Source organism: Castor canadensis, chromosome 6 (assembly GCF_047511655.1).
Source record: "Castor canadensis chromosome 6, mCasCan1.hap1v2, whole genome shotgun sequence".
Taxonomy (NCBI): domain Eukaryota; kingdom Metazoa; phylum Chordata; class Mammalia; order Rodentia; family Castoridae; genus Castor; species Castor canadensis.
In genome coordinates, this window is record NC_133391.1 from 3,057,789 (window position 1) to 3,083,113 (window position 25,325).

General features: G+C 46.6%; 1 protein-coding gene across 3 annotated transcripts in view; it reads right to left on the bottom strand.

The window, feature by feature from the left end:
- Rnf216 (ring finger protein 216) overlaps positions 1–25,325 on the bottom strand; it is a 122,611-nt gene that overhangs the window by 21,661 nt on the left and 75,625 nt on the right. For 2 of the 3 annotated variants that reach the window (XM_074075494.1, XM_020165568.2), the window contains exon 13: positions 7,358–7,455. In XM_074075494.1, the coding sequence (XP_073931595.1) occupies positions 7,358–7,455 (98 nt within the window). Of the gene's footprint in view, positions 1–19; positions 6,884–7,357; positions 7,456–25,325 lie in introns of those variants that run through there. The other variant, XM_074075495.1, reaches the window with a different exon arrangement.

Here is a 25,325-nt window from a genome sequence, read left to right on the forward strand (position 1 = left end):
TGATTGGAGCCGGCAGGGAAGATAAAGAGGAAAGAAAAACATTACGGCTGTTAAACATTTATTTCTTTTCACATGTAATGATTGCCTGTGGCTTTTGATGACATTAAAGAGTGAAAAAAGCCTATGTTTAGGTGTCTGAGTTTATCAACTATATGACCTTGGGTAAGTTTCCCAACTGCCTGCAGACTCAGTTTCCTCATTTTTAAACTGGGAAAACACAACTTTCTCATGGCATTTTAAGGATTCCAGGTAAGATATAAAGCCCACTGGCACAGTGTCTGGCCACCTGGCATTTAGAAAAATGTCTTCTCTGTTTTAAGACTCCCAAAGCCTTAAAATGGAGAGAAAAAAAGTCAGTGTCTTCCTAAACTACATGTTACATATACAAAGGTGGATAACGGAGAGCCAATAAGCCCAAACCTCACCCTCCAGGAGTTTTGAAAACTTGGCCTGGGGATGGGGCAATCTACTGACCAGTCTAATACTTCCCTGTGGGAAAGCCTGCTTCCCATTGTCAGAACCCCACAGTCCCAGGCTCCCTTGCAGCGAGGCTACCTGTTTCTAGTATCATATAAACTGATTTGGAGGGCAGGTGACTAGAGTCAGAACGGTGGTCTGCTTTCTGTCAGGAGCTGCCTGCAATGCTAGGTATTTCCGTGGTGCTCTGTTCCCACCTAAAAGAGACACTTTTCACCTTCTCTGCTAAGCTGAGGGCCTTGAAGGCTGAGAACAGGGGCTGGGGGTATTCCATGGCACAAGAGCAGTCACAACAGGAGTGCAGAGGTTTGCTACTGAGAGCAGGGGAGTGTGCTGCAAGCTGGGGCCTGTCTGAGTACTTCTCGTTCCCCAGGCAGCAGCCTCCAGAGCTGAGTGACCAGGAGGACCTGCTGCAGTCTAGAGGTGAGTCTGCGTGGACAAGTGCTCAGACTACGGACACTCAGAAGGCAGCTCCAGTGTGTTCCTCAGAAGCCACACCATGAATCTAAAAATAGGAAAATACACTAAAAACTCACTAGTTATTCAGGTCTGATCTGTGAGTGGCCTGAAATGAAGGAAATCAGAAGTTTGGCTTGAAAAGAACTTATACCCAGCTCAAATTATAGAAAAATGACTTGCAAGTTTTTCTGAGTAGAAAACATTAGAAAGGCAAAGTTTATAGTGAAATATTACTGTCAACTTAGAGTGGCATATACGGTGATAATTTTAAGTTACTCAGCACCAAGACACTTCTCAACGTTCATGTGAAAACTCAAGGTTTTGAGGACCATTTCTGATCTAAAAGGCTGTGTCCAAAACACAGCTGCGCTTTTCTATGGTATACACTCTCTCTGTAAGAGCGTCTCAAGCAGGCCTAACTTTCAGCTGTCACACTCTGGTTGTCTGGGGCTGGCTGATGTCCCCGGGGCAGCTGCTTAATCTCAGCGTGAGACAGACAAGGCTGAAGAGAATCAAGGCTACACACTTTTCCTGATGGCTTGGAGAAGTCACAATGTGAAATGATGGGTGTGGCAGCAGAAGAGAAGGAGGAGTCTATGAAGAATGCTACAGTTCACCACTGCATGAAGAGCTAACCAGGACTGCTTTTGCATTCCTAAGAACATTACCAGATAGAGCCAGAACGGCTCTGGATCAAAAAAAGGACTGCTACTATGGGATATGGTAACCATCTACCTATTAACACAAAAGTGAAAAATAGGACCGAGGAGAAACCATAGCTGGTTCTTTGGGGGAGCATGGTCTGGCAAACAGGATTTCCAGTAGGCAGGAAATAGCCCACTGGATGTTTTCCTAAAGGCAGGACAGGAAGAGAAGCCTGGGCTGCGGCTGTGTCTGCTGACACAGTATTCCAACAGGAAGGCTCAGGGCCCTCTGTAACCAGCTGACATCCTTTGAGTCCACTGCTACATGTGCTTACGCAACCCAAGTGTAGTGGGAACTCTTCTCTAGAGCTATCTTCAGTTCCTAACGCACATTCCACTCAAAATTTTATGGTCCTCCTCTGTGAATAACCCTATGTCTGTTATTTATGTACATATATATACATATTTTTGGTGGTAAAATGCACATAAAGTTGACCCATTCAGAAGTACTGTAGCCCAGACTGATCTCAAACTCACGATCCTCACTTCAGTCTCCTGGTGTTGAGATTACGTACGTATGCCACTGCACCCTTAAAAGAAACCTGTATTCATTAAGATGTCATTTCCCAGTCTCCCACTAACATCAGTATACTGTCTGTCTCTATGGATTTGACTGTTCTACAATGAGTGAAAACACATGTGCCTACAGATATTTCATATACAGGTATGTCTTGACTTATGACAGGGTTACATTCTGATAAACCTATTGTAAATTTGAAATAGCTGTTCAATGCCTTGACAAACCCATCACAGTCAAAAAATAGTAAGCTGAATGTCCAGATGTTTGTCAACTTATAATGTGGTTAAGCTCTGACAAACCCATGAAAAAGCAGAAAAACTATAAATCAAGCCATTCTAAGTTGGGGACATTATAGATGGAAACCATGTAAGATATGGCTCTGTGTCTGCCTTCTTTCATGCAGCATGATGTTTGCAAAGTTCATCCATGTTGTAGACTATCTCCTACTTCATTCCTTTTCACGGCAGAATGAAATAGAGATGTACCACATTCTGTTATCCATTTATCAGCTGATGGACATCTGGGTTCATTGTTTTTTTGAGGCAGGGTCTTGCTATGTAGCCCAGGCTGGCCTCAAACTTACAATTCTCCTGCTTTAGCCTCCAAACTGCTGGAATTGTGTGTCATCAGGCACCTGCAATATCTGGGTGATACCTTTTGGCTATTATGAAATGTGCTACAATGAACATTATGCACAAGTTTTTGTTTGAATACTTGCTTTCAATTCTCTCGGGTACAGACCTAGGATTAGAATTGCTGTGTCACATGGTAATTCTGTTAACTTACTTAAGAACCACCAAACTGCTTATCAATAGCAGTTATATCATCTTACACTCCCACCTGTAAGGTATAAGGGCTTCGATTTCCCTCTATCCTCACTAACACGTTTTGTTTCATCATGCTCTAGTCAGTGTGAAGAGCTATCTCACTGTGTTTTCGTTTGCCGTTCTGGGTGACTAATGATACTGAGTGTACTCAATCCTATCTTCTTAAAGAAACACCTGCTGAATCCTTTGCCTGCTTTGTGTGAACACTGTCCTTGCTGGCAAGGACTGGTAAAACAGCTCAACTCTGCGGGATTCTTTTAGTGCAGTTTTCACTTCAGCTACTTTCAGGTGCAGTGTTTTGCTGGTTTCTTTTTAGCTTCTCTCTGTGGATGATTCTGTACTTATAACTGGTGCTACTGGTTCTCTTTAGTCTTTGTCCGTGGTTTCCTTGTGCTCTCTAAGCATGTTTAAGACTGTAGATTTTAAGTATTTATCTTGTTAAGTCCAACATCTGGGCAGCCTCAGGGATGGTTTGTGCCCACTGCTGCTCTTCCTGTGAATGGGCCACATTTTCCTGTTTCTTTCAATGTCTTGTAAATTATTGTTGAAAACAGGGTATTTTGAATATTATAATGTGGAAACTGCACAATTAGATTACTTCTTGCAGGGTTTGCAACTGTTTGGAGACTTCTAAAAACTATTCTTGTAGGGACTATATTTTCTGTCATGTATGGTCACCTAAGTCTATTAAATTAGTGGTCATTACTAGAACTCAGAGATTTCTTTAAATGCTTGGAGCCAAACAAACAGAAAAAGGGAGGAAGCAAAGGAGGGAGGGAGGAAGGAATACTCATCCTGATCTTTGCAGGTTGGCTCTCTTACCTTTCACCTACTGTTTACACATACTTAAAGCTCAGCCAGAGGTTTGAGAGCCTAGGGTCTTCTTGGGTTTGCTGAGCATGTGTCGAGCCCCGGTCATGCACCCACCCTTCTAGACCTGTCTGTTGCTTGCCTGTCTTATCCCTGGCCTCAGGCAGCTGCAGCTAGCATATGTCTTTAAATGCTTTCAATAAAATCTACTGGGAGGCTGCTCCAGCCCTGAAAAAGTTGTAAGGGCAGAAACAAATGAAAAAGTTGACTGTAGCAGGTTTTGCCAGGTTAAATGCTGCTTTAGTGGGGAAGGTAGGTTTTGGGGTTCCCTATGTCACCATTTTTGGTGGCATCATTACTTTGAATGCATTTATTTTTTTGGCAAGAACCAAAGTTTGGTAAATAAGTGGCAGATTCACTATGTCCACATCTGAAGTCTTCACCATGTCTCCCCCTTCTCCCGCTTCTCTGTTTTAGTGTGGTTTATTCATCCAAGCTAGAAACCCAAGAATAATTTTTGACTCTTTCCACTCTCACCTCCTACATCTATCAGCCACCAAGTGCTGACTTTGTACACATTTCCTAAGTCCATCCCCACGTCTCCACAATACTACGATCCTAGCTTGGGGTCCTATAACCTAGCTTGGGGTCCTTAATGACCTTCATTTAGAGGGCCCACATGACACTATGTGGCTATGATGTGAGGCAATGTGAGAAGCACAGCACTCTCGGTGAAATACTCTCCCCAAAGCTCCTTGAATGTGAATCTAATCAAGCCGTTAGGTCTAAATTCTAATTTATAGGAAATATAGGGAACAAAAGAACAAATTTAACAATGGCATGAAAAAGCAGTCAACTTCAGAAGATATGCAGGTCAATTGTCTTTGTTTTTCATAAACAAAGAGAAGGGAGGAGGAGGGGGGTACTTTATGAAGAGACTCAAGAAAAATAACTGCCACATGTAAAGAGGAGATCTTTTGAATCCTGGCCTGGACAAACCAACGCAGTATACATGTAAAGCTATTTTGAGACAACTGGTGGGAAATGTGAACTGGTGGTATATTATCAAAGACTTCCATCTGATTTTTTTTTTTTTTTTGGCAGTACTGGGGTTTGAACTCAGGGCCTCACGCTTGCTAGGCAGACTCTCTACCACCTAAGCCACTCTACCAGTCTTGTTTTTTGTGTTGGGTAGTTGTGAGATAGGGTCTCATGAACTAATTGCCCGGGGGTTGGCTTCGAACCTCGATCCTCCTGATCTCTGCCTCCTGAGTAGCTGGGATTACAGGCGGGAGCCACCAACGCCTGGCTTCTTTATTATTTTTGATACTTGGCAGAATTCCTTGGTTGTCAGGTCAACGGAGTAAGGGTTTTATGTAGGAAAAGGCAATCTGAAGCTCTGGGAGCACGTCCTCTCTAAAAGTAGTACCATATCCCATGGGCATCTTTAACACTGATGCTTCCATGTGACTTCAGGGTACAGTGCTGACTTCCTCAGTGTCTTGTTACTTCTCTGTTTGTCCTGTACAGACGGCTGGGCCCTGGAGGAGAGGGCAGCACTGGAGGCTGAGCAGGTGCTGACTAACAGCAGCTGCTAGTCCAGATGCTGCTCCTTACACAGAACACACAGCACCTGGCAATGGTGCACAGCTACTGATGTGGAAAGTGCTTTTATCCTCCGTCCAGTGGCAGAAAACACCAGCAGTGACAAGCATCTCATCTGTCATCCAGCAGGACAATGCTCTGGTCTACTACTCAAATGACATGTAGACAGATCTGACCTGGTGAGCAGAAGCAGCAGGTGCTCTAGGATGCACTGGTAAGGACTGTGGATGCAGAAAGTGGGAGAACAGAGGTTTGTGTGGAGTGTGTAATCTCTCTGAAGTTCTGGTGGTCTGGAGGTCAGGGGTATTAGGATGTCCTTTTCAAAGTCAAGCTCCTATTGTACATCTCGTATCTGCCTTCACTAAAGAAGCAACACATTTAGGAGATTTGTTTTATTTTTATTTTTTGATTCTGGAATCAATACACATCACGTTAGGATTCTGCCCTGATCCAGACTTCTGATCCAGGGGCCACCAGACTGAGAGAGGGTCCTCTGGTGCACTAAGTTTCTAGGGCTGACCTATATGCTGAGTGGATCAGAACTCACCAGGCAGCAGAACTGAGGTCGTGCTCCAAAGCAGTTCCCCCTGGGAAACATCTGTGGCCTGCAGTCTTTACTAGAGAAACTGCTGAATGTTTGGGTTGGTGGAAGGATCCAGTTCCTTGAGGATTAGGATTGAGATTCCTGTTTTCTTGGTGGCTGCAGCTGAGGGTGTTCCTAGCTTCTAGAGGTTGCTTCATGCCTGGGTTCATGGCCCTCTCCTTCTATCTTTAACAGCAGCGATGGGATGTCAAGTTCTTTTTTAAGTTTTTCTGATTCATTGTTGTCACTGGAATCTCTGTGTGACCCCAGCCAGGAAAGGCCTTCTATTTTATTGGATTGAGTTCACTTTGATAATCTTCTTATTGCCAAGTCCATAATCTTAAATACATCTGCAAAGTCCCTTTTGTCCTATAAGGAGAACATCATGGGGGACATCATTTTGCCCTCCATAGTTGCAGCAGTAAAGCACAGTGAGGAAGTCCTGTGCCTGGTAAGTCACCGGGGCTCCCTGAGCCTCCAGTAGCCTCATCCGTAAAATGATGCTGGCAGCGACCTGTGCTGGAGACTCAGAGACAGCTCCCTGCCAAACACCACTTCCCAGTTTATCTTTTGAATAACAACCCCACCCTTACTCTTCCTATTTAGATGGGACATGAAATCACACGTAGAAGCTACGTAGGTTGCTTGCCTTGGAACCAGGTTGTGCTAATGTGACACACAACACTTCTGCATGACTTACAACTGAAAAGCTGCCTGTCTAGCATTTTGTCTCCTTCCTTCCACTTCCTATACCGGGGTATAAATGTGGCCAAGCCCCAGGCACAATCAGTAGGTGAGAACCCCATGCTCAGGGAATGGTGGTGCAGGGAGAGCAAAGGAAGCTGGATGTGAGTGACTTCATGGAACAGATCATCTCCATCAGCTTGTCAAGGCTGGACTGTTACGAGAGAGAAAGAGAGAGAGTAGTCTGTCTGCTTAACTGACTGCATTTAATACATCAGCATTGTAAAGTGCTCAGCCACACAGGGAGCATTTCACAGTAACGGTTAGTATTAGAACCATTACTGACGCTTTACTTTGCATTCTGGAGGCTGGAAATCCCCCTTACTCTCAAAGGCCACCAGCATCCTCTAATACAAATAGAAGCAACATGAGTGCGATCTCATGCAATTAAGATGTATTCTCACTGTTTGTTTAGTTAGGCAATAAAGAGAAGCAGGGGATAACATTTATTAAATGTACATGAGGCAGGCATTTTATATGTAGTATTCTACTTCTGAAATGGCGCTACGAGGCAATGGATCACGCCAGACCTGGGGTGGCTCGAGCTTCCTCTTCCCACAGTACCCCTGCCCTTCTGCTGAAGGCAGAGGAGAGCTGGCCCATCTCTGCCCTGAGTCATGTTACTCACATAGATGTTCGGTACTTGATGTCATCCTTTTCAGCCAGCTCTTCACAAGTGAGGCCATTATGTTCTTTCCAGAGCCCCTGACACTTCCTACAGGTCTCCTGGGGATAAAAGATAGACATAAAGACAGCACCTGGTGAGTGGACACCACACAAGCTCCTGTTCACAAAAGGCTTTGTGAAACACACATCACAGGGCTTGGAGTTTCTCAAGAAGCATCAGAAGGTGGCCCAAGGATATTTTTCTATTCTTAGAGCAAAAGACAGTGCTGCTCCCATCACCCAATCTGTAGAAGGCTTTCTGAGATGCTGTGGGCCACCTGGAAACAGCACAGGAAACAGATCTGGGGTCTTTAAAAGTAAAACACTGTAACCTGCTTGAGGTCAGGGTCTGTCTGGATCTGAATTTCTGCAATCCCTATGCCTAATCTTCTGGCATGGAGTTGAGAGGTAATACAGACTATGATCACCAGAGGCCTTAAGGGAGATATTCCCTCCGTCACCCAACACTCATAAACATGGATGTTATACTTCATAGCTTAGCTTCATTTACAATTGCAAACTTAAAAAAAAAACACCACTTTTTAATGTTTCTAAAATATTTTCCAACATCAAAGACAAGATGTAAAGAAACATTTATTTCATGATCACAGACTAAATGGAAACTGCAGCTCTAGTAAGTACAATGCAGGAAAAGGGGGTGTCAACTGACTAGGGACCTGACCTTGTCTGGGAAGGCAGAGAAGGATGAAGAGGTCAACCCGAGATCTGAAATACCTCAGTGATAACTAGATCGATGTTGAAAAGAGCAGAGCGTTTTAGACAGAGACTAGCAGCAGGAGACACTGGCAGACAGATGGGTAAGTGGAGTCCTGAAGCTGGCCTGCAGACAGTGTAAACAGGCCTGGCTGGTCTGTGAAGGCCACATGAGGCCTTACGGGGAGTAACTGTCACTTTGATCTTAGTAACAGAGCACTAGGAAGCCACCAAAGTGTGTTAAGCATGGGAGCTAGGTGAGAACCTGAAGCTGACTGACCTGGAAGAAACTGAGGAAGCGTGACTGCAAGGCTTCAGTGTGGGGAGGAGGGGTCAAGGGTGAAAACTTGGGCTCTGGTTTGTGCAAACGAAGCTGACGGCAACTCAGACAGAGCTCTAAGTGTGTAGGGAGATAGACAAGAAGATACTGAGTCTGACATGGGCAGTGAAGACACCCAAGGGGATGGGAAGCAGGTGGCCAGAGTATATGTTCAGAGGTAGAAGAGAGAGGCTAGAGTGGGACACACAGTCTGCTTACAAAGACACTGAGGCATCAGCAGCACTGATGGCTTCCAAGTGGCTGAAAGGCAGGGGTGAGCCTTTCACTGTCGACCTTTTGACTCTTTGAACTTTATATCATATACAGTGCTATCTAAAAAAAAAAAAGTAAAAAAAAGAAAATCTAAAAAGAGAGAAAAATGGGAAGGACTGTTCAGGGAGCTTAGAGTGTGCACTTTCTTTGCTGCGCTGCAGATAAAAAGCCTCTGCTCAATGGCACGGGCAGGGTGGGGTAAAGATGAACTCATGGGAGTCTACACTTCAACGTCACTGCTTCCAGGGGACACAAATGTTCAGTGGTCACTATTGGCGTTCTATTCAGTAAACAGAGGCTAAATCAGCAGTGTGCTTAATTATCAGCTACCAGAAAGTACAGCAGCACACAACTGTTCTTAAAAGACCTTTTGCCTGACTATTCCTGGAAGCTGGCGGGTAAACAACAGCTGGAGAATAGATGAGCTGGAGTTGGGATCTCAACCCCTAAACAATGCTAGCCTAGCCACCCACCAGGAAAGAAGCTTGGAAACAATACCCAGCATTGAGGCAGTGCTTTCTGGCATTCCCTCTTAAGGGAAGAAGCCTCATTCTCTAGTGAAGCCTAGCCCCACAACAGCAGAACGACCTGGCCGAGCTGGACTCTGTGGTGCGTGAAGGCCGCAGGAAGCCCCCAGTTTACTTTCTACATCACAGTGGTCAGCGTGTGGGTTTTCAGCCATGGTACTTCCTTCTCACTGGAGGGCCCAGGAATTCCAGAAAACAAACCCCAACTGTCTTGTAAAGAGATGATGTAGCAGATACCGAAACCCACAATTAAAACAAGGCAAGCAAACAGCAGGCTGGGCAAAGTTAACACGTGGGGCTCTGTGAAGTTCCTAACACACACTGTCTTCTAAACGCAGTGCATATCTTACTGCATTATGTAAGTCACTCCTCCAAGAACTGCAATCCTAAACTCACCAACATCAGGGAAACACGCTCCAAGTGAAGATGGCCAGGCTCTTCAAATGGGGACGCATGGATCAGGGCCAGAAGTTACGGACAAGTAACTCCTCAGCACGAGGGCCCACACTCCCGACTCACCAGTCCAGCTGGACCCTCACTTTCCAGCCCATGGGTACTTCCGGTCGGGGGGGGTTACATGCTGGCTAATCTGGGCAACTCTTAATGAGCAGCTAAACAGTTGGAGTTCTTCAAGACACCAGAGCCTGCTGGTTATGTTTTATGACGCCTAGTGGTTCTCAAGATACATCAGGATATTTTGCAAATATAAACAAAATGCAGTCTCCCTCCATCGATTTCCTCTGACCAAATAATGTTTAATGGGCAAAGCAGAAAAGTAAATTAGGTTATTTCAGAAGACCCTAACTGGGAGCTAAAATTTCTTAAGTGTAGCTTCCTCAGAAACTAGCAGACATCTGGGCGTGGTGGTACGTGCTTATAATCCCAGCACTCAGGAGGCAGATACAGGAGGATCCTGAGCTGGAGGCCAGCCTGGGCTACTTAGGTCTCTCAGCTCTCTGCAGGCCATGCTGATGCTGCCAGACTTCCAGCCTACCTCTGGGGCACAGCACAGTTGAAACTGTTACCTCATTTTTGACTGGCTCCTCCAGTGAATCCTTTAAACTCATTCTCTAGGGAACAGAAGTTGCTGACCCAGCTATGGCATGTAAGGCTGTGTATGATCCAAGTCTAACTTCAGGAATTCCAGTTTTCTGCTTTGTCACCTCAGGTACTCAAAAAAAACCCAAAAACCAAAAAACAAACAAACAAACAAAAAAACCACACTGTCAATCCCCAGAGGTTACTAGGGGAAAGACAAGGCACACATCTGTTCATAAATGCTTAGCAGACTCCAGAGACCACAGGGCCGCGGGGTTTCAGGACACCTTCAACCTCCGACTGTCCAGTCACAGGTCCTCCTTGCTCCAGGCCCAAATGACATATGGATGACAGCTAAAAGGTCCACAAAAGCACTGATTTTAAGACACTGAGACATGCCTCAGTAAAAATCAAACCCTGGGAAGACTGGGTGGGCTTCCTTTCCATCAGCAAGGGATTCAAGGCTTTCCTTTTTTCCAGGTAAAGGAGGCACACGCTAACTGAAGAGCCTGGTCCTCACTCTCAAAAAGCTGTCTACCAAGGGAGGGACTGGCTATTCCAGCAAAGTCGGTATAGCCGAGTGGAGTGGAGTGAAATGGCATGGGGGTGCACACACACAAATGTGGGGGAGGGGCGTGACAAAGGATTCTCTGAGGAGCTGAGTCTTCCTGGGATGGAATAAAATAAGAGACTTGTGAATAATGAGCACATCCACACAATAAAGAAAGTACCTTCCATGTAGATCAGCGTCTTCAGGCGAGGTGCCTTTCCCAGCTCTGACACCCACTACAGCCAAGTATCTAACATTTAGAACAAGCCCTTGAACCAAACATTTCAACAATGAAACCTAACCCATGGGGTAATATTTAAGTGAGCACAGAAGGTTTTCCTATCATTAAATAAAATTATTTTAAAGTATGATTTATTTTGTGCACTGCCACATGTACTTGGAAGGCTGAGGCAGGAGGATGGAGAGTTAAGGGCAGCCTAGGTTACAAAGTGAGACCTTGTCTCAAAAAACCAAAGCCTGCCATGGGGTGGCAAAATGCCTGTATAATCTCAGCCATTCAGAAGGCACCAGAAGGTAGGAGGATCACAGTCTGGAGGAGTGGCCACGGCCAACTGAGATAGGAAAATGGCAGCACACCTATCTTTCGTTATGGGTAGAGGACCACATCTGCCCAAATGGCTTTCAGGAAGAGATTTTGTTATTTTAATTTTAAAGTACACTGTTAGGCTGGGGTGTAGCCTAACACACCCCAGAACATTTGCCTAGCATACAAGGGGCCCTGGGTTTCATCACCAGCACTAAAAAAAACCAAAAACAAAAACACAAAAACTCAAAAAGCCCAACAAAAAAAGTACATTGCTCATCAGTTTTGGCTTTTTCAGATGAGCTTCCCGTTGACACATGTGCTCTGTGGTAGGAGCATCTCTAGTGGAGGTGGGGAGCTCATGTATTCCATTCTTCTTGCTCCCTGCAGTACCAGCCCCAGGTTTTGGGGGTTAGAAGTAACAGCTGCCTGGTAATGAAAATCTACACATTTTCCCGAAGAGCCCGTCACATGCTTGTGTCATTCAATCTTCAGACAACTCTTAGAGCGAAGGCCTGGGTCACGAGCCCCATGTACATATGTCTTTCTTTTTCTTTTTTTTGGAGGTGCTGGGGATGAAACCCAGCATGCATGCTAGGCAAGTGCTCTACCACTAAGCCATACCCTAGCCCATGCTTTTTGAAGCAAATGAGAAAATGAAGGCTCAGATGTCAACTTAACTTGGCAAAGGGCCTGGAGCTAAGGACTGAAGTCTGCTCTACTCCAAATGGGCTCACTCTTTTCCCTCTATTTCCTCTGTGGCCTGCCAGGTGTTTGCTGGAAAGGACAGATCACTGTTTAGTGAAAAACCCAAGGGCACAAAGGCACAAGACAATCCCTGAGGTTACAATAGTATCTTGTGTAAGGAGACCACAGGTGAACAATCAGCAAGGCGTCATGTAAGTGAGCAGTAGGCCATCAAAGGTCTGGATGGCCCAGCTGCAGCTGGGTAGGATACTTGCTTCCTGGAGGGCTGGGAAGGATCCAGTAAACAGCAGGATGGAATGAGATTAAACCCAAGGCCACCTTTTCTTTCAGATAGTGATGGGAATCTGATAATTGGAGCGGTCTGAGTTTGGCCACTTGTGAGGAAGTAGCTGTTCCTTCCACCTTTGGTTGGCTGCACGTCTGGTGGAGTAGCAGAAGGAAGTACATTTTTATATTTCCATGACATGAATAAACAGAGTCAGGCTGGACGTGCGCTTTCCACACCAGAGCCAAGTATCACCTAGTCTCTCCCTTGACCAGTCAGTCCTGGACCCTTCCTGGTGAATACTTGCCATTCACCTCTGTCTGGAGTCTGATCTGTTAGGATTTCCTAATGTCTTTGCTTGAGGTGATTACTGTCACAAAGCTGGGTCAAAGTTTTCAGGAGTGCTATTGCTGATGGGAGCAATTTTGGCATTGAAAGGGATGAAGCATTGTCATTTTCCTGCCCCTGCCCCTCACCCAGTGCCACTGAGGGCCAATCCTGAGCAAAGGAGTGAGGGCATAACAGGGCCCTGCCCTCCAGGCTGGCAGACCCACCAACAGGCCATGGTGTACTCTGAGGGACCCAAAGCAGGAAGGAAGGGGTGTGTGGACAGAGAGGGAGGCCCTGTTCAGACTCAGCCTTTCTATTCTACCACAACGCAGCAGGAGAGGGTGTCCTAGGCAGAGGAAAGTGAGCAGGGTAGTGGTATAACGCAGAACAGGAGCAAGCAGCCTGGAGGATCAGTGGTGGGACAGTACCCTGTGCCAGTGTCCATCTCCTCTTCACCCTCACTGATGCAGTGGTAGGCCTGGCCCGCCCTTTCTCCTCTGCTAACACCTGATCTTCAGGCCTGGTTTCATATACTAGGGGCTCTGGGAAAACCTGACACCACAGGTGAAAGCTGTTGCTCTTTCCTTATCTCTGGGGCATTTGGCTCACGCTCCATTGCAGCACTTTGATGGTGTCTTGTAATCATCTGATTAAATCACATTTCTCGATAAGCCAAACTCTCCTCATGGGCAGACTATGTCCTGCCATCACTGGCACAGAGAGTTCAATTTATCCATTTAAATAATGATTCACTTGAGTGTATTTTGTAGTACTCGGCGATGTACTGGTGAATAAACCAGCAGAATTTCTGACCTCAAGGAGCTCATACTGCACACACCACACTGTCTCAGGTACCTTTGGACCTTGAGGGCCCAGCAGCAGGTCTGACCCTCACACAGGCAGAGAAATGAAGGCTGGCAAGACAAAGTGTATCCTCCTCCTTGCAAAGTTACAGATCAGGACTTTGCCACTTCTCATAGGTACAAAAGCAGCTGAGACCTTTTAGTGTTCCCACCTCCTTCCCAAAGAAACTTATCTGCTCTTATCTGGTCTTTGTGTTTCTAATTATGCAATGTACACTTCATGAAAAAATGAGCGTATAATGCTCTTAGGTTCATCAGCAAAGTCTCCAGGATGGGTTCTGACCTCTTTCTTTGCTCCCTTGTTCCTTTCCCAGGTCTGATGAGTCAAACTGAAAGAGTAGTTATTACCAAATAACTACTCTTCAAGTAGTTGATGACCAAATGCCTGCTGCTTGTGCAAGAGAGCACTCTGCATTATTTCAATGAAGATGTTCACATGTGCCTGTGGGCCCAGCTACTCAGGAGGCTGAGGCGGGAGGATCCCTTGAGCTTATGATTTCAAGGCCAACCCAGGCAACATAGCAAGACCCCATCTCAAAAACAAAGTTGTTTTCTGACTTCTATAACCGCGATGTACAGACCGATTTCTGAGGAAGGGAGCTTCACAAACATAACTCCTGCCATGTGAGTCTTAGAGAGCCTCTAGTGCAGAGGGGTTGGCCAGGCTGCGCCACCTGTTCTGCCCTAAAGGGGCTCTCCACAGGCCCTATCACGTCCCCTGCCCCAGTTCTTACAGTACAAGCAAAACTCTAGGAGGAGTGTTTTGTCTGTTTGTTTTTGAGAACTGGACCCAGGGCCTCACACTTGGACTTGCTAGGCAAGTCCAGTACAAGTTTTTAATGGTGCCTGGCGAGTTGGTGATTACCAAGAAGCTAAGCTCTCCTGGCAGAGGGTTCAACTCTTGCCTCAAAGGGAACCATCTCAGAGGCAGGAGAACCTTTTTATTTCTAAATGCTAAAACTTCAATGAGAGTATGGTCAAGTAAGCGCCTACAGAGAGGCCTTTGACCTGAGGAAAGGGCTTCTTTGGGGAAGATTTCATATTGTTCTTAAATATTTTTTTGATTTTCGTACACACATGAACTAAAATTTTAAAATGTGTGCACTGGAGCATATGCCAGCATGTCTATATACAGAAGCAGGCTTTGGGTAAAGCCATCCTGCAGCCTTACTCCTGCACATGAAAGGCAAGCACTTCTTTCGAGATGATCCACTGGTGACAGATGTGTGATGGTGGCTTCTAATTCAGTGTATGTGCTAATGCTGCCCTCTAGGGACAGGAAGTTGTAACAGCATGGTGGTCTCAACCTTACTCTGGAGAGAGCACTGTTCCAGACACTGCTGCAGGCTTTCTTTCTGTACCGTGGGCCAGGGCTTCTAAAATCAAGTGGGAGAGAAAGCCTTTGTGGAACACATGAAAATTCAGTTTATCTTTATCAGAATAACTATAAACAAAGCCACCAATTCCCTTATGGCAGTTACTCAACAATGATGACTGCTTTTCTCCAAGCTCATACAACACCTCACTGGGCTGCATCAGCAACATCAGGCAATGCAAGTGTTATATAAGTGCATATTTATATAAAAACTCCAAGACAAACACCTGAATTCCCAGTAGGGACTCCAAGTCCTGCTCTGGGGAGCAAAGTGAATACAACCAAATCCCTGTGTACTAGAAGTTACACTGAAGGGGGATGACTTTGACACTTAAAATATACAGGAGAAAAATACAGGAAAACCATCAGTGCTGAGAGGTCAAAAATTTAGTTATAAGGTGGGTGGTCAGGGAAGGCCCAAGAAGATGTATTTAAGTAAAGACTTATGGAAGAGGAGGCAGTGAGCCTTGTGATGGCTGGGGAAAAGAATTCCAGTGACAATGGAAGAAGAGAGGCAGGAAGACTAGTGAGAGCTACAATCAGGGGGCTGTGTGGATACAGGTGATGAAAAGAGCCTGGCTAGCACCCAGAGTAGGCAAAGGGTGAAGTCTCCCCACAATGGTTCTGCATGAGCTGATTCCAAAGAATCCCACCTACTGGCTCCCCTTCCAAGGGGCCTCTGAGCCACGCCTCAACAGGCAGAGGCCCCTCTCGCCTCTGCAAGCACTCTGGGATTCAGTTCTCAGATCCTTGAAAAGGGTAGGAGGGCAGAGGCTGTGAGTTAGTCCCTTCCCAAACAGTCTGCTCATCACAGATGCTCCACACTACAACACGAGCTTATCCAGCAAAGTCACTAGAGCCAAGACTGTGAAACTATGAATCGTAACCCTTTGGCGGGTTGTGAAATCATTTTAGCAAATTATGACCAGTGGGTTTTTTTTTTTTAATTTAAAGTAGAACAGAAAATACTAGAGGGCATTCTACATGTAAAATCTTTGTTTTGTAAAACTGTTTTTTTCAGTTAGACATACACACATTTATATATACATTTTTATGGTAATTTGTATTTCTACAAGTCACAGGTAAAAAAAGTTCAAAAGCCATTCAATTATTTGAAAATCAAAAAAGTGTCTTTAAAAAAGGAGGCTCTTTCTGGTATTGGGAACTCCCAGGATCACTGTGAGAAAGGATACAGGGCCCATCTCTGCTTACACTGGAAGCAATGCTGCCCATAAGAACAGGCATGAGCATCAGGAAGGACAATATGGCCTCGGCTGTGGCCCAGGAGCAGGCAATGCAGTAGGAAGTGATGGATGTACTAACAGACACCTCAAGCTCAATAGCCCCGCCTGGGCTACCCCTGGGCTTCCTGGAGCTCACTGGGAATCTTGGTCTCACAGAAGCAGCCAGGAAGCCCAGCTCTTCCGTGCTCAGACCCCGTTGTCACTATTCCCAGAAAAAAGGTTGCAGATTCTGAGAGCCCGGTAGGATGAAAGTCATCTTGGCACTTCTTCCCATGCCAGGTGGACAACATCTGGCCTTAAAATAGCCTGGGTCAGTTGGGCGAGGGGCTATGGAGATGGGGGCCTAGGGTAGTGAGGAGGAGGGGAGACTTTAGCAGGTGCCCTTACGGAGATGAACTGCTAGTTGTAGGGTGCTGTGCAGCTCGGCAGGTCACTGGCTTTGGTACTTTAGGGTACTCTGCAGAGTGCTCAGTGAAACTCACAAACTCAAGTGTCAGAAGGATGCCAGGTGGTCTCAACAACTTAAGGTCAACAGCACCTCTTGATGGACATCAGAGAGAACTCCAAAGATTATGACCCAGGCCTTTTACCTTCTAAATGGAAGTTTCCCAAGGAGCCCCCAACTGTAGGCAGAGTTGTGGCAGTCTGTTCCCTCAAGAGGCCGCCTGTAGCCAGGCACAACACACTCCAACCCCAGATGGTTTTTTTAGCTCAGCAGAGAGGCACAAAAGGTGAACAAGATTAAAAACTGTTGCAACGGAGGAGTGGACCAAGAGTGCGGTGGCACAGGTCTGTGAGGCATGGGGCTGGGAAGGCAGTCCTAGAAATCACACTGTCTCATACAGTAAAGGTACAAACTGCAGGCATGTTTAAAGGATGTTTGAAGCTGGGCATGGTGGTACATTCAAGAGTTCAAGGGCAGTCTGGGCTACATAGGTTTTGTTTTTTGGTTTTTTTTTTTGTCCCATTTTTTGTCCCAAATAACCTCCCCTGCAAGCAAGTCAATCTGTGAGGTAAAGGAACCCCATGTAGAGCTAGAGTCAAGCGCTTGGCTGCCTCAGCCGGGTCACTTCCTGAGCATGGGCACAGTGGGAGGCACTCAGGGTGACCTGCAGCTTGGTCTGTGCAGCAAAGAGGAAGTGCAGGGTGTGCTCAGGAGAACAGACGAACAGGTGCCAGGCATGCTAAGAACTGTGAGCCTGAGGGCAGTGCTGGTGTAAAGCAACTCCAACCTCAAAAATAGAATGGCAAAGGAAACAGAAAGGAGTGCACAGTGCATTCCATTTGTCTATGAGAAAACCAAGCATGCACAAAATCCCATCTTCTCAAGACACATGTAGCCAAGGTCACGAGGAGAGTTTAAAGTGGTGCCAAAGGGGAGGGGTGTGTGTGGGGGACTAGAAATGAAGAGAATCAAGTGGGGCTCTTATAGGGATGGTATAGATGGTGCACCTTGTGTGGACAGTGTGATGAACTCAGATTCGTGGGCTTGGGGGGGGGTCTCAGCCTTCACCCCAAGACTAAACACACTGCCCATATGCCCTGGGCTCAAACTGCTATTGGTGTCCCTACTCTCCAAGAATTTAAAAACAGGTGCCTAACTCCTGGATTGCCCTCCATGTGCTCATTAAATAAGAAGGCAAAATACTACCCCATGGGATGTGAGCACCAAATGTGGGTGGATTTGGAGGCACAGCTTTCACTAACACTTCTACTCTGGTTAGGTTTGATCCCCATCTAAAAATGACTCAATTTGAGAATACTCAGAAAGATGGGTCCTTTTATAGTTGGAGCGTATGGAAATGTGATCCTGGGAACATGCCGTTCTGTATTTCTTTGGTGGCTATATAAATAGTACAAATACTAGGACTGCTTTTCTTTTTTTGACAGTTTAAACTGAGGGTCTTGTGCTGGCATGTACCTCTTGAGTCATGCCCCCCATGTGTTTTGGACCTTGATTCTCTTTTTTTTTTTGGAGGTACTGGGGTTTGAACTCAGGGCCTAAACCTTGAGCCACTCCACCAGCCCTTTTTTTGTAATGGGTGTTTTTGAGATAGGGTCTTGAAAACTATATTCCCGGGCTCTCTTTGAACCATGATCCTCCTGATCTCTGCCTCCTGAATTGCTGCTAGAATTACAGGTATAAACCACTGGCGCCTGGCTTGGACCTTGAATCTCTTACCTGTGCCTCTCCCATAGCTGGGATTACAGCCCTACACCACCATGCCCAGCTTGTTTGTTGAGATGGGGGTCTAGCTAACTTTTTCCCCTAGGCTGGCCTCAATCCTGGTCTCTGCTTCCTGAGCAGCTGGGATTACAGGATTACAGGCATGAGCCACGGTGCCCAGCCAGGACTTCTCATTTTTCAACTATCTGGGATGAAAGTCTGAAAGACTTTCCCATTAATTCATGGTTATGGTGTCATCAATTGTTCCTCTCAGCTATGCCTGGGGCAATCTTTCCCTACCCTCGATGACGTCCATAGACTGCTAAGCCTTTGAGTCCTCATGTCTGTTTTGGGCAGCCTATCCTTTCCTGTTTTCAGGTGCCTCCTGTGGCTTCTGTATTTGCCTGACCATTCACCCCCACTTTCTCCCTACTATCTCCTGAGGCCTGGAAAATCCAACAGCTGAAGAGTGCAGACAGGGCTAGAATGACGATGGGCTGATGGAAGGCCTGTGAGGTAAACTATTCGGGGCTTCAAAGGCTGTTCAGGTTAGCTACTGCTCTGTTTGAGAAAGAATTCTCAAAGATGGTGCCAGCACAGTTTGCAGGGACACTGATCAGTCCCCTCTGCCCCCTTGTGTACAATTGGACAGACACCAGCTTCTAGGTGGAGAAGAGGAATAAAAGCGATTATCTTTTTGCCATGCCAGGGGACAGACCTCTGTCAGGGGCATGGTCTACCAGCTGTCATCAACGGCCCTTCTCATAGCAGCCGGTCACAAGGCATGCAGTAGGAGGCGGGCACACTAGTCGTCTTACATTGGGCCCAGGACTGTAGGTGCATCCTCATTTCTTAGACCTCTTGTACGTGAGTGACTGTCACTATGCTTTCAAGAAGCACCTTAGTGTCAAAAACAAAACAAAGCCCCAAACACAAAGGCCTGAACAAGAAGACAACAGAGATGTGAGTATCCTGGTGGTGACAGCAAGAGGCACATCTGATAATGGGGCTAACTGGGCAGAGCCTGTACCACCTGTGCTTCCTAATGTGAGGAGACAGAGGGACGGCACCTACAAGGAAACTAGAACAGTCCATAAAGCAATCCCAATTCACTGCCAATTGCAGCTTTATGGTGATTCTACTTAAATAACTTCAATAACTCACCTTTTCAAAAGAGGCACCCCCACACCCGGCCCATGGCTGAGGGAGAACAGAGTTACTCTTGAAAAAAATACTGCTGTGTACAATTTTACTTCAGGTGGTGAGGCTGGGGAGGTGTGGACTGAGATGTGGATTAGACCATGTGCCAGGCAGGGAGAATCAGGGCCAGAGACTTGGCAGGTAGAAAGCATTCAAAGCCTCAGGCCTTGATGAGATCACCCAAGGCGGGTTGTAGGGACAGACAGATGCAAAGGGGTACAGGGTAGGGTACAGCCCTGTGGTGCTCCTGGAGTGGCACCTTGGGCAGAGAGCGGGAGGAGGAGAACTTCTGAGGGGTGGTACCCTCAGAAGGTAAGAGATTAAGGTCCAAGCCTGGGTTTTTAAGGTCCCCGAGTGTGCTTCCAAATCACAGATGGCAAAGAAAGCGACAGGGACAACTGCAGGGCACTAGGAACTGGTGGGTTGGTAACATGCCCATCTCCCCTGAGGACTGAAGGCAAGTCACACTTGCATAGCTCTCTGGTTATGTCTTATGACACTGGATACAGAATCACAGCCATTTCTGCATTCCAGAGTGAAATGCATCTAAAGCTCTGCTGGCATTGGGCTTCTAGGAACCCAGACAGACAGAAGTAACGGGCTTCATTTTGAGCCCTATTCAACTTATAGAAAGCACTCTGATAGTCTTGGATCAAATTTTTCGATCAGTGATGAGTCAGAAGCCGGGCACTGGTGGCTTATGCCTGCAATCCTAGCTACTCAGGAGGCAGAGATCAGGAGGATCATAGTTCAAAGCCAGCCTGGGCAAGTAGTTCGTAAGACCCCATCTCAAAAAATCCATCACAAAAAAGGGCTGGCAGAGGGGCTTGAGGTGTAGGCCTTGAGTTCAAGCCCTAGTATTGCAAAAAAAAAAAAAGAAAAAGAAAAGCTGAGTTACAATCTCAACATTCATGTAAGATAATACTGTAAATCAGAAGTAGCTTCCTAGAACCACAAACTCCAGCTCCAACTTACAAAAAAAGGAGCCCCTAGGTGGATACCCAACTGGTTAAGTGTCAACATTGCCTTCCGGTACAGCTGGGCTCCAGCATGCATTTCCGCCTGAGTGTGTCATGTGCAGGAGGAACGGCTCCCATGCAGGGCAAAAGTGGTAGTTACAGGTTAGATAATGATCTCTGGAAAACTTGGGGGCAGGAGAACAAGCTCTTGGAAGAGGGGTGGGGTGGGAGCACATTCTTCACTGTGCTTGTCTGCTGTGGCTGCTCTCTCACTGCCCAACAGTCGTACATTAACTCTGCATTGTGTGTCATCCTGAAGGTCACCCCAGCCCCATTCTGCTTTCTGCAACATCTTTTTTGTTTTCAGAATGGGGCTTTAGGAGGATAGAGCGAGAGCATGGGCCTTCCTCTGACAGCTTGCTGTCTTTATTCCCTGACCATGCCCCCACACACTCTTTCTTAGGAAAATGGAGGGTCTTTAGCTTCCCTTTTCTTACTATTCCCCAATACACACACACACACACACACACACACACACACATGTAAGTTTTGTGGGGTGGGAATATTTTACTGCTCACTACACTACTCCAGGTGAACAGACTGGAGGCAAAAGAAGACATGTAGGAACTAAGTTTCCAAAAACTTTTTTTTTTTTGGGGGGGGTACCTGGGCTTGAACTCAGGGCCTGCACCTTGAGCCACTCTGCCAGCTGTTTTTTTTGTGATGGTTTTTTCGAGCTAGGGTCTTGAGAACTACTTGCCCAGGCTGGCTTTGGACTGGGATCCTCCTGATGTCTGCTTCCTGAATAGCTGGGATTATAGGTGTGAGCCACTAACGCCCAGACCCAACCCTTTTTGTGTCCCTCCCCCTTGTGGTTTTGGGCCTTGCTCTCAGTCATGTTTCTGGGCGGCTAAATGGGAAGCACACTGGATTTCCCTCTGCTTTTACTTCTGACGCTCACTCGCCCCAAGGCCTTCTGAAAGGAAGAGAGGACAGACTGTAGGGAGAACTCAGGCTCTGGAGAGGAGAGCTGGGTTCTAATGCTTTTGCTCGGCTCCTTCTTGGGCAGGCTCCTTGTCTCTTGTTAGAGTCCCACTGGTGCAGGTCCACACTCTAGAATGGCACTTGGCAGGCTGCGCTGAATGCTGATTTCCCAAGGCAGCCCAACCTTGCCTTGTACCTGTCACCACTCTGACATCTGTGTCTTTAACTCTCTGACCATACAGCACCAGCACAAGCCTGGTGGCCCTCTGGTTCATTTTCTCCACTTCTGTGCAGAGCTCCTATCTGTCTTCTTTTTGTTCTGTGAGGTTTGCAGGGCAGATTCTATGCTGATATCATCCATTAAAATGCTTCCTAAGTGCTTGCCGGGGTGAGCAGAGCTGGGTGTTGTCAGAACAGCAATCCTCACGCCACCTAAACCATGTGCTCTATGTTTGAATGCTGGACTACCTGAACAGACAGGCCTGCATCTGATCACACGTGATCTTCATGATGCCACAAAGCTGCTTTTTTTTCCTTTTTTGAGGCAAGATCGTGCTATGTGGCCTAGGCTGACCTTGAATTTACAATCCTCCTGCTGCAGCCTCCAGAGTGCTGGAATTCCAGGTGGGCCCCATCGTGGCCAGCTAACGAAGCTCTTATATTCAGTACCTGGCCTCTTCCCTCCTCAGGGCTGGCCCCACTTTCTGTGCAGTGCAGGTTGCGCTCCCTCTGTGAGGTCTGTCAAGGTAGGGACTGCAGGGAGCTGCATGTTTGTAAAGCTTTATGGTGTGTCTTCCTCCCAATATAGCTTCGAGTTCTTTCCACATCTCCATATAATGAGGACCCAGAGTTCACACCATGTGCTGGGAACAGGAAAAGCATGAAAGGAAGGTGAAATGAATGCAAGGCTGTGGGCACCTTGAGTCCCTCCTGACCATTTGGAAATTCAAAGCCTCTGTGCAGGTGTCACCCAAGGAGGGACACAAACAGGCTTCTCATCATGCAGGACAAGGACACCAAGAGTGGCATGGCTTAACAGTTGGGCTGGAGACTGTCTATTCCTCTGGACATTCACGAGGGGCAAAGTCGGCCCCACCCTTCACTGGTGTCAGCCACACAGCAGGCCTGCACATGGAGGAGGTGCATAACTTTCTCTTAAGAAATCTACCTTCCCTGGGGTGAATGACAAAGGTGAGCTTTATACCTGCTCTTCTTGCTAGCCAAATGCAGGCAAAAGGGAAGTTGCTCTTGGGGGTGAGAGAGGAGAACTGAGGATGAGGTAAGAGAAGGGACGAAGTGTCAACTGGCACAGGGAATGAGGAGAAATGCAGGTGGGAGGCTCGCAGCATGGAAGGATGGACACACAATGCTGAACATGGTTAATGAACAGCAAGGGGTTGGTAATCCTTCCAAGGCCTGATTCCCTTCCTTCTTCCAGTCCCCAGGCTTTCGTCAATCCAGTTAGGATGCAAGTTTCTTCTTGTTTTTTACTATGGCAAACAATAAACTAGGACGTGGTGAGTACGCCCCTCCCCCACAATGTCAGCAGACACTATGGCACTCTTCATCCAGTTTTAAACTAGCAGTCCTGTCCCTGGGGAACACAAGCAGCTTAATAGTGATCATTAGTTCTGTGGGACATAGCACCATAAGGAACACTGAAGAGTATTTTAACCTGGGCAGGTAGCTCCAGATGGTTTCTCCATGGGCAATCCCTGGTCACCCAATTCTTGCCTCTCAGAGGATGAGTAGCTGAGAGCTTGACAGAAATGGAGAAGGTCCAGGGTAAGCTCTGGCCCATTCATCAAAACTGACTTTTACAAGGTCTCTAAGTGATACCCACACAGAGCAGAGTTTGGGAACCTCTGGCATCTTGTTGCCTAGGTATTGGTTTGTTGATCCTGTGATAACTCTATGCAGAGAAGGAAAGTTCAAACCAGCTGGGGTCTTTGGAAAACCGAATTATGCTGTTAAAAGTCACAGGGAACTGAATACATTCATCATCCATTCTTTTTAGCATGGCTAAAAAGGCTGTCAGAATTTACACAATTCTTACACAATCAACACTCCACTGGGCTTAGAGTGAAGGACAATCAACAGATTAACAGCTAGTGACAGCACTGCTCATGTCTGTAGAGCAAGTCCTAAACTTTGTTTTTTTTTTTCCTTTGAGACAAAGTCTTAATATGTAGCCCAGGCTGGCCTTGAATGCCTGATCCTCAGCCTTCTGAGTACTGGGATTACTGGTGTGAACCACTGTGCCCACCGAAGACCTAAAGTTTAAGTCAGACCCATCACGCTGTTGAAAATGAGACTGCTGACAGTGCATCTTGGGACACATTCTTGTACCCAACACAACACAGGCCTGTCGGGACAGTATGTAAACTGATCACGTGCAGCACACGCACACCGGGCCACTAGGTATAAAGCAAACCTTAGGTGGTTCCACCACCCCACAGCAGTACTGATCAGTGGTGCACCCCACACTCCAACCCCAGAGCAAGTTTAATCTCCCATCTGTTCATTAGTTTCTTCACAACCAATAACTAACACAAGGTGACCTTTGAAATCGAAAGGACAACTAAGATGGTGTAACTGGGTCTCACAACAAGCACGCGGCAACCGTGACTTCCCTCTTTCTCTTCTTAGCTGCGTTCTCAGCCTTCATCTACAGCCCAGATTCTCGGTTCCAGTTACATGACCAAGCTGGGGACTATGCAGTGTTGGCCACATAAGGAGCCAGTCTATAGCCTTTCTCAGGGGTAAGGGTCCCATCTAGGGAGTTAGGACTGAGGCTGACCCATTGGGAGCTACCATGCCCCTTCCTGAGAAGGCCTGGAGCGAGTCTTGTAAACTCTGACTGTGTGGAGATGCCCAAATGGTAGCTGGCTCTGGTGTTTGCTCATATCTTTGTTTTCATTCTTAATTTTTGCCTTACAGCAACTGCTCAGAATAACAGATGGATAACAGGCTAGAACGTCACCAGAACCAATGTGCTTCTTACCAGGCTCCCTAACTGCACTTGACTCAGGCTCAGCGGCACTGCTCCTAAGGAACACGTAAGAGACGTGCTAGCTAAGGCACTAATAGGTTTGTCCTTGGCTCAACTGTAACCTCAGTTATGACCATGTGAGCTTTGTACTGCATTCCTAACTAAATCACACCTGCTAGGTGACTGCTCGGGCTGAATTGTGTCCCTCCCAAATTTATGTGTTGAGCTCTAAACTCCAGCATTTCATGATGTGACTATATTTGGAGACAGAGCCTTTAAAAAGGTGATTAAGTTCAAATGAGGCTGGTCAGGTGGACCCTTGTCCAAGTCCACTGGCATCCTTATGAGAAATTTTGTCACACAGAAATACACCATGGAGGTGCACATAAATGAACAAGGATATAGAGAGACGTGTAAGCCAAGGAGAGAGGCCTTAGAAGAAACCAACCCTGCTGATACCTTCATTTTGGACTTCTAGCCTCCAAAGTTGGGAGAACAAAAGTGTCTGTGGTTGAAGCCTTCAGTTTGTGGTGTGAACACTGCCGCTGATGAAAGGCAGCAGTGGTGGGGGGGGGGGGCGCGACAAAATACCAAGTTGGAGGGTTATATTGCTCCTCTTAAAAGGAGCAAAGCAACCAGACTTAGAGCAACACACACATATGAGGCAGTGCTTGAAGCATGAAGATACACTTTGCTTTAGAGACAAGTTTCAGCAGGAGTTGGACTCTGACTTGATGTTCTGGGAATAAAGAGAAATGCTCAGAGCTTACAGAATATGTATTGAATTACAGTTGCACCCACCTAGCTACATTCTCTTGTTGGTGTCCAACAAGTGTAGTTGTGATGGTTAGGTGTGATTAATTAAACCTATTTCAACA